Raw genomic sequence first — 9,988 nt, 5'->3', positions numbered from 1 at the left:
GTATGCAGGAGGAGCGATATCCTGGATGAGCCGAAAGCAAAAGTCGGTTGCTCTATCAACAACAGAGGCTGAATTTGTGGCAGCCAGCGAGGAAGTGATATGGTTAACAAGACTTTTGAATGAGATTACTCATCTGATAGACATGCCCACACTGCTAGTGGACAATGCTAGTGCTATTAAGTTGGTAAAAAAGCCTGAATTTCACAAACGCTTAAAACATATTGCAGTGTGTTACTATTTTGCAAGAGAAAAAATTCAGGAAAAAGTGTTAAATGTGGAACACGTTGATAATGAAAGTCAGGTAGCAGACAATCTCACAAAACCATTAGCAAAAGTTAGGTTTGCTAAATTATGTGGCTTAATGGGAGTGGGAAATGAAAAGTAGTATACTTATCGTTATGTTAAAGTGTAACAATGTTTTATGTAAAAAAGGAAGCTTGTGAAAGTTGTTTTTGAGGGGAAGTGTTGAACGTTGTACAAAAGACACACTTTCCCAACATGGTGAAATTGTTTTCCTCTAGTTTACGGTTATTACAAGCATAAGAAAACAGTTTTTCGTTGTGACGTTTCAACTGCAACTACAGGAAAATAATTCTACAATGCAAGCAATGCGTACATACAAGAAAAACTATGGTGAAATTGACTTATCAATTTGTATTTGCTCTCTAGTGAGTAGTCTGTGGAGAATGCTCTCCAAGAAGGATGTTGTGTAACACTGTACATCGCATCGCGGTCGGTCATGTTGGACACTAATAAAGTGTTAATTAACTATTAGCATGTGTTGTTACTCTTTGTAAAACGAACTACGGAAATATCTGCGCAGAGGTTCAACAATTATATTTATTAATTACATCATGTGAATGCCATAGAAGTCCCTTAGTAGCTATTATGAATGAAAACATGTATAATGCAGAGATTTTACCCCAGATTTCTACCATTTCTCTTAGCTGAGTTATCATAATTATTGCAACTCTCTGCAAAGCCAAAAATGCTGAAGTTATGCAACAAAAATGGTCTCCATTTTTAAATGAAATCAAATTTTAGAAAAATAATGACTGTTTTGACTACCCTTGCGTAGGGGTTAAACAACAATATGATTTTTTTTAAAAATGGTCACACAACCAGTGTTGGACAATTTGGTGTGGATTGGCCCTATTTTGCAAACTTATACTTACCTATTTTTCTTAATTTATTTAATTCAGTATAATTATTTTAGCTTAATTTCAACATATCTCCTGTCCTTCGTAGTGGTTCACATAGCATACATACTATATACATGGGACCCTATGTTCGAATGCTGCGGAAAGCTTGGATATTCCTTGTATTTGTTCCCTCATCCATTTCATCAAGTCACCAACCATTCACACTTATCATCGCCATTAATCTAAAGGTTTAGAGAAGCAATGAAAACACAAACTCTACATCTCTTGGGCTAAAAAAAATACATCTGGCTACCATTTTGTGAATTTAGTTGGTGTATGCAAAAACCTGATATGTAATAAACATTGGGTTTTTAGATAACGTAAAAAGAAAAAAATCGTATTATCTCAGATTAATTGCTTTCAGTATCTTCATTGTAGCAGTTCGAATAGGTCACAAATGAGTTAACTCAAGAAATTAGAATAAAACAAAGATATTAATTCAGCAAAGGAGAAGAAGAGGTAGAACAAAAATATTATGCTGTCATGGCTGCAAATTTGCATACTTAGGTATTCACATGAATAATATGAATGAAGAATTGGCAATGACACAAGCTTATATCTTCAGATAAAAACACCAATCATGAAGGATATGAATGTTTTCCTTCTCACTCATGACTAATAATGCACTGATGATTTCTCATGTCTGCAATACCATAACCCCAACGTCTTAAGCCAAAAGCATAAACTATTACACGTGTACATTATGCACGATCATCATTCCTAATATTTGCTTCACTTCCATGTGCCAAATTTACAAGTAACACTCCACATAGTCATAGCACATGAAACCAGACAACAATCATGCAATGCAACATATCAAGTTTGTGTTTAAAGTCCACTTTATGCACAGATAGGGCAATTGGGACTGGACCTATAGTTTAAAGTGGGATTCAAACCAGTATGTGCCTCCACAAGATATCAAACCAGGGACCCATTAATTGCAAGGTGACGACGTTACCACTAAGCCATCAGGGAGGCCTCGCAACACAAGTGTCTGTCATGTTGACTCCCACTTAGAACAAATTGTCCTCTCTATTTCTATTGAAGATGGAGAAAATGAATTTCCAGATAACAAAAAAAAGACAGCTGACAGAAAGACTTAACTTTTCAAACAATAGTTATACTTTGACTTCCTCCTTCCTGGAATCAAACAGATCAGGAAGCTACTTAACTCTACTTCAGGTTCAACGGCTTTCTTCATATCGAATCAATGATCCACTTATGAATTAAGCAAGAAAAGGGAATATGTATCTTATATAGGGCTGAGTCGATACCAATGCATCATTATCAGGAGATACCAGTGGTATAAGTCACAAAGTATTGCTTCAAATTTAATTACTGATACCAACCAATATTTTTTTCAGAGTTCAAGAGTCTTGCAGGGTTCGCAAATTGTTGTGCAATGTGTTTGCTAACTGCATTGTGGTGAGAAGTGAAATTGTGATCACATGATTCTCTCATGTGATATTTAAAATAAAACTCTGGTAGATTGATATTAAAACATATAAATATTCTAAATTACCTTACACTGTTCTGGTATTGGTGACAATTGGTATGACCAGCACTAGTATCGAATAAAAGTGGTATCAGCTCAGCCCTAAGCTTACATTTATTTAATTTCTACGTACTTAGAAATGTAGACTTTCCATTCACCTTTCATATTCTTTGGAAGTTTACAAAATTCGAGCAGCAACAAGTTAGTATTCACTTGGCAAATTCATTTAAACACGTTCCATTCCTTATGTATTACCAAATTAACAAACTTTCATTATACAAAGAATAACAAAGGTATAAGAATTCACATGTATAACAGGAAGTAATGCAGGAAGTTGCTGTTATATTAATGCAGTTACTGCAAAAGGAGCACATTAGCAAGTATTTTTTAAATATTTTTAAATCAATTTTCTGCATCTTTAGGCTAATCGCAACAAGGAGGTTACATTTACTTGATGAAGCTGATACAGTGTACACACACACAATGGCACATCCACACCCAGGCTGAGGGGAACCCATAGCCTTCAGTGGCTATACTCAGCTGCTGAGGTGGTTAGTGTTACGTTATTCAAAATACTGACTCTTCTCTACATACAATACCTTCTTTTTACAACAAAGAAATACAGTATTTTCTAGCTATTTACTAGGATTGAACCGACAGCTGATACAGCAGTATCATTCTCGATTGGAATTTATTCACAGATACCAGACAATACTTTAAGGAGTTTGGATATTTCGGGGTGTCCATAAAAATGCCATGCAACACTTTAGTAGAGTCTAATTATACTGGAAATTGTGGAAAAATTTAAATTTACGTTCATTTTTCTCAAGTATATGAAAATTCTGTGTGATAATATAATGAAAATAATTTTAATATGATGATGTAGTTCTTTGAATGATTTGAATTTAAACAAGTAAATCGATGCATATAATTTATGTAAAATACAACATTTTGAACAACTTTTAATTTGCACTAATTTGAATTTTCAACCTTTCATATGATTGACTAAGTAACTGAAGTCCAGTTTTGGCCCATGGCGCAGTGGTAGCGTCATTGCCTTGGAATCAAGGGGTCCCGGGTTCGATATGCGGTGGAGGCACAAGTGGTTCGGATCCCACTTTAAACTGTAGGTCCAGTCCCGATTAGCCTTACTGTGCATAAAGTGGACTTAAAACAGCAAATCAAACCAATCCAGTTTTGGCATGTATTTACATTAAGTACGGCCCAAATTAGACTTCCGTTACTTAGTGATGTGATGGCATGTGGTGTAATTTATGCTTTACCAGTTGATTTATTTGGATTATTTTACTTCGCTTTTCTACCACTTTGCGAAGATGAGTGATATAATGAAATTGATGAAGAGACACACACAATAAACACCCATGCCGAGAATGGGATTTGAACATGGGATCCCTGTCATTGTAGCATGATGTGCTAACCGCTCCACAATGGATGTCAGCTTAAAAATTTCAGTATTGGCATTATTGAGAATCGAGAATAGGATCTACAACAATGGTATTGGTTTTCATTCAAAGTGGCATCAGTTCAGCCCTATCTACTATCACTTACAGATCCACAATGTATACTGCATCAGATATTAACCTGTATAACTTGTGGCCACTCGTCTACTGGCCAAATGCCATTCTCCCTCACATTCGGTGGGCTTCTCTTCCAGTCCCAATCCTTCACTGGAGTGAACCAGTCAACTCCGTAATTTGCTTCGATGTATTCTTGCGTTTCACAGGGAATGCGAACTTTCAACTCCAGGAATTCTGTCCAGCACAGAGTGAATTTTGGGAAAACGTACCTGTGAAAATAATGATAGCTTAATGTACAATTTTTACTAGCACTGATCTGATACTTTTTTTTTACACCACATGTCTACCTCTCGAGCTTGTGACGAAGCTGCTCAAAATAGATAAATGAACAAGCACACCATACTCCGGAATTGAACCAAGGACCCATTAGTTTAAACAGTCTGCCTCAAAGACAGTTTTTGAATTGAAGGAGGCATGTCGTGAATTCACATCTGACATATGACTTACCAGTACCGTGCACTGAGAAGTATCCACTCTAGCAGTAATAGGTCACTCAATCTAACAGCTTTCTAATTTCAATATTTATTATTTTGATGAAGTGGCCTCTTTTTCTCGTGCTTTTTTCATGCCCACAATCAAAATTTAAATTGTGCTATTTCTAAAGTGCTTTAAATCACTTTAAATATAAAGAAATAATTCATAGATTAATGTACATATAAGAACCACTTTTGGTGAAAGTACATTAATCTTATAATCTATCAATGGCATTTATTAGGCTCTAACATTTTCAAAGGAAAAGCATGGAAACAAAATACAACATAATACGAGGCGCATCCAGAAAGTAAGTTTCCCTATTTTTTTAAAAAAAAAACCAACACAGTTTAAGGAAACAATTTATTGGCAACAGGTACAGCAAAGGTTCAGCTATTTTTCAACATAGCAACCACCAGAATTCAGACACTTGTCGTATCGTGGTATCAACTTTTGGATCCCACTGTCGTAGAACTCTGCCGCCTGTGAATGGAACCAGCGTGTGACAGACGTCTTCAGCTCTTCATCGTTGCCAAAATGCTCACCGGAGGACAGGAATTTCTTGAGGTGCAAGAAAACGTGAAAATCGCTGGGAGCCAGATCAGGACTGTAAGGTGGATGATCAAACAACTCCCAGCCAAATTCCGTCAAAACAGCTGCTGTGCGCCGTGCCGTATGTGGACGAGCATTGTCATGGAGAAGCACAACACCTGCAGTTAGCATGCCACGCCTCTTGTTTTGAATGGCACATCGCAATTTCCTTAGTGTTTCACAGTAATGGTCAGCGTTCACCGTTTCACCTCTGGGGAGGAAGTCAATGAGCAAAATGCCCTTCCTGTCCCAAAACACGGTGCACATCACTTTCTGTACCGACAGCGTCTGTTTGAATTTCTTCTTGACCGGAGATCCACTATGCCGCCAATGCATTGACTGCTGCTTGGTTTCCGGGGTGAAGTGCGAAATCCACGTCTCATTGCCCGTGACGATCCTGTCGAGGAAATCATCGCTGTCATCATGGTACCGTTGCAGGAATGTCAGTGCTGCTCCTGAACGTTTCATTTTGTGTTCGGGTGTCAGGTTTTTCGGCACCCACCTAGCACACAATTTTTTGAACAGCAGGCGCTGCGTGACAATCTCATGCAACATGGATCGCGATATCTGCGGAAAAAGGCTACTCAACTCCGTAATCGTGAAGCGACGGTTCTCTACGATGCGCTGCCGCACCAGCTGAACCAGATCATCAGTGATGAGGGACGGACGCCCACTGCGCTCTTCATCATGGACACTTTGACGACCTTCCGAAAACTGCCGACACCAGCGACGCACCATCTGCTTACTCATAATGTTTGGCCCATAGACCTCACAGAGCTGACGATGAATGTCAATTGGCGCAATGCTTTGTGCATTCAGGGACTTTATCACCGACCGAACCTCGCATGCGGCGGGAGAAGGAATACGAGCTTCCACTTCGGACCACTGCTGCCTCGCTACTGGCGCCGTGCGGGATCTGTCCGCCTGGCATATGATTGATACGTCTTAGCTCTGCTGCGCGTGCGCAATTTACATGGCTCATTATGTTTACTTTCAGGGGGAAAAAATAGGGAAACTTACTTTCTGGATGCGCCTCGTATATAAACTGTAAGGTAAAAATTGCAACAATTTGGAGTAGAATAATAAAAAAATACTAATGAGCAACTATTTGGAGTATAATAATAATAAAAAATATTAATCATGTTAAACTGTAAATAGTGTCATTAACATTAAGCTCTATAAACATGGCAGCTGATAATATTTTGCATTAAAAAAATGCCCAAATTAAGTTACAAAGACTGTAAAAATATTTTAAAGTTACAATTACATCCAAAATGTTTTAGTTTTACTGGAAGAAAAATGACTGAAATATGAACTGTGCCAAAAAACATACAAGCAATTTCATGCATTTTTTAAAAATCAAAAACTGATATAAACCTAAATAAAATATTTAAATAAAAAAATTATCAAAATGATTATTTAAAATAAAACTCATGATTTTTATAAACTGTGTCCATGCTACTAAAGCAGAAGTATGGTGGGAAACAAAACAATAAAAAATAGAGAGAGAACTGCATACTAACTTGAATTTCCTTCCTGTTCTTGCTTGCGTCCCTCCATTCCACATAATATCACCTTCTTCATAGAAGAAAAATATATCCAATTTGATATCATTGTCCATAAATGACAATTCCAGGCTATCATTTAATTTTCCAAACCAATGTGTTAATTTGAAGCCATGATTTGTAAATTCTGATACTATATTTTTATTATAGTCTTTAATGAAAATTCCTATGTCAACATCCTTGGCATACGGTATGATGTCGCACTGACGAAAGTAACCTGAAACAAGAATATGAAAGACCACAATATGATCACATATGAAATGTCACACATGTGATATTTCTCTCTTATTAAGGTAAAAGTTAAAGGCAAAGCTACTTCTGTACAATTGCACAGTACCATGAGTGCACACATGGAGTGTGGATGTACAACACCACATTCTGATTTTTCGCCATAGTAGAGGTAGTGTGTTCAGCTTGCAATCGTTAATTCAATAGGTTTGGTAAGCGGCCCTGGTGCCCACCCAGTGTCAAATAAGATGGGTACCTGGGTACCCTGGGGGGTAAAGGCAGTCAGGGGCGTGATGCTGATCACATCACCCCCACTCATGACCGGATCAAGAAAGTGTGGGGCGTTAACCCCACACCCCCTATATGCCTTCATGGCGTGGTGCTATGCACAGAGGAGCACTTTACCTTTTTCACCCCCACATAACAACTGATTACATAGTATAATTTAGGGTGGGGGATACATCGACATATTCAAATTGTGTTCGTTAGAAATAATTGAATTGAATAGCTGTTTTTTTAAGTTTACTTTATGCACAGATAGGCTAATCGGGACTGGACCTACAGTTTAAAGTGGAATCCAAACCATTGAGCAATGTGCTGGTTTTGAACCCAGACTGCTTGATTACAAAGCGACGACAGTTTGTTAAAGATAGTAATAATAAATATATTGCTTTTTCACTCCAGTATGTCATACTTTCACATGCATATAAACTAACAAAATATACAGAACTGAATTATCATCTGTAGTGTTCAAGAAATGAACTTTCATTGATGCCAAGTGGTGGTGGTTTAATTTGAATACCGATGGACATAATTTGGGTGGTTTGGTTTGAAACCTGGGTGGTTTGGTTTGAAACCAGCCATCCTCTGAAGATTAATTGAATTGAATTGAAAAGTCTTTTTATTTACTACAGAGTGACAAAAATCAAGAAGCCTGCTACATGTGAAATGCCATCTGTAATCCTTTCCTTGAATGCAAAGAACATGAAACAATCTGAAATTAATCGTTAACTTCATGAGGTGTATGGAGAACATGCAAGGAGTGATTCAATGGTATAGGAGTGGGTGCAACTCTTCAATGAAGGACATGGAAATGTGCATGGTATGTCGAGCACCTCCACAGTGGCCCCTGTAGTGGGTTAGCAGACCAGATTTGTAATAAAATTGCCAAGTCTGTCATAAGTTTGATCCACATGATTGGCAAAAAGAAACTGTTCACCTGAAAATGAAAGAAGAGCTCTCTCGTAACAAAGTGTTAGAACAGGTAAAAATAATACATGCACTACACAAAGGATAATGTTCAATTAACATTGCATCCTGGGTGTGAAATCCTGGGGGTGACGGGGATTTCTCACAACAATATTGTCCTTAAATTCACCACCAAAAAAATCCAGGGAGGGAGGGGTTGTTACAATAACAAAAATAAGCAATTAGTTTTGACTTCAAATATACTTTACTAAGAACCATATCAAACACACACATGCTTTCTCTTCCTCTCTTTCAAGAGAACATTAACAGATCTACAGCCATAACAATATATGCTTAATAAAACAATTACAACTATTTTGTAATTTAATGACATTTTTAACTAGTTGGTAAGAAATTACTTTGCTACTTTATAAATATCTGACAAAAATATAAAATTAACAAATCAATTCCTCGTAATAATACGAGGGTTACAGCAAAAGTCATGGCAACTATTTTTTTTTTTTCATGATAATGCAGGTCAGGCAAGAAATTGTAAAGTATACAACTGGAGGGTCATGATTAGGGCCTGGGACTTCATGTTATAACATATTTTTCATTTGGCTTCGGATCTAATATTGGGGTGAGATCTTTACATATCAGATGAAAATCAGCCGAAATAGACAAACTTGACAAAGCATATTGTGACATACTTCACCAATTTTGCATTTATACAACATATTTCTTCAATTTTGTTGTAATAAGACATATTTCTGTATAATTTTGTAATTCTCTCACACATAATCGGTTATTTCATAATTTTTTATTTGTAGCTTTAGCACAACAGATAGTTCATATTGTCGATGGCAGGACCTGGAAATTACGTAGGAAGAAAGATGCAGTCTTTTCTTAGTACAGAACAATAATACACCACTTTTTTTTATCCCGCCGACAATTGATAGCCATGCAATCATTATTGAGGAAAAATGTTCTCTCTTATTGTTGCACGGGAAGTGAAGAAGTTTCGTTCTCATTTCTTTGGCTTTTTCGCTTTTCACAAAAATCAGTCAAAAGTAGAAATAACATTCGGTACATTACAGCCCCTACTCTACATACGAATTCTATAGGGTATGGGAGAAATTTGAGAGTACTGTTGTGCATATATTTGAATTTACTGGGATTATTTCTGAATTTTTCTGACATATTTGTAATGTTTCATGACATATTTTCTGATTTATATGACATAATTACATACATATTTTACAGTTTTATAGGACATAAAGTCCCGGGCCCTAGTCATGATATATGCTAATGTTTAATGTATGAATTTTGAACAACATAAAGATCTGTATTAGGATAGAGAAAAAGGCAAAATATGTGCAGTCACAGGTCATCCAGAACGTTGCATGTCAGGAGTTGCTTCTCTTCCATGCCCAAATGCTGCTGGCCACCTCGCAACAGTTCGGTATGGTAGAGCATAATTTTCTAAAGCTCCCACATAGCTCAGTGTGACATTCTCTCGCATTCTTTCCACGGAGAACTGCTATTCACATAAGAACGCTGTTCACGCCAAGTCACATTCATCCTGCATGATTGTTAAACATGCACTGACTTCCCACTTCCCTCTGTGCAATGCCTTGGCAGCCCCGGCCA

At 37.1% G+C, this 9,988-nt stretch overlaps 1 protein-coding gene across 1 annotated transcript in view; it reads right to left on the bottom strand.

Moving 5' to 3' along the window:
* Window positions 1–4,236: 4,236 nt before the first annotated feature.
* Window positions 4,237–9,988, bottom strand: part of LOC145990146 (ribitol-5-phosphate transferase FKTN-like) — a 36,554-nt gene continuing 30,802 nt past the window's right edge. The window contains exons 5-6 of the mRNA XM_083125813.1: window positions 6,881–7,139; window positions 4,237–4,504 (exon numbers count right to left, since the gene is read on the bottom strand). Coding sequence (XP_082981939.1) covers window positions 4,288–4,504; window positions 6,881–7,139 — 476 coding nt within the window. The 3' untranslated portion in view covers window positions 4,237–4,287. The remainder of the gene's footprint in view (window positions 4,505–6,880; window positions 7,140–9,988) is intronic.

This window comes from Lepisma saccharinum, chromosome 7 (genome assembly GCF_977018435.1).
Source record: "Lepisma saccharinum chromosome 7, izLepSacc3.1, whole genome shotgun sequence".
NCBI lineage: Eukaryota > Metazoa > Arthropoda > Insecta > Zygentoma > Lepismatidae > Lepisma > Lepisma saccharinum.
Note: the sequence above shows the minus strand (reverse complement) of the source record. Positions and strands in the feature narration are given on the sequence as shown.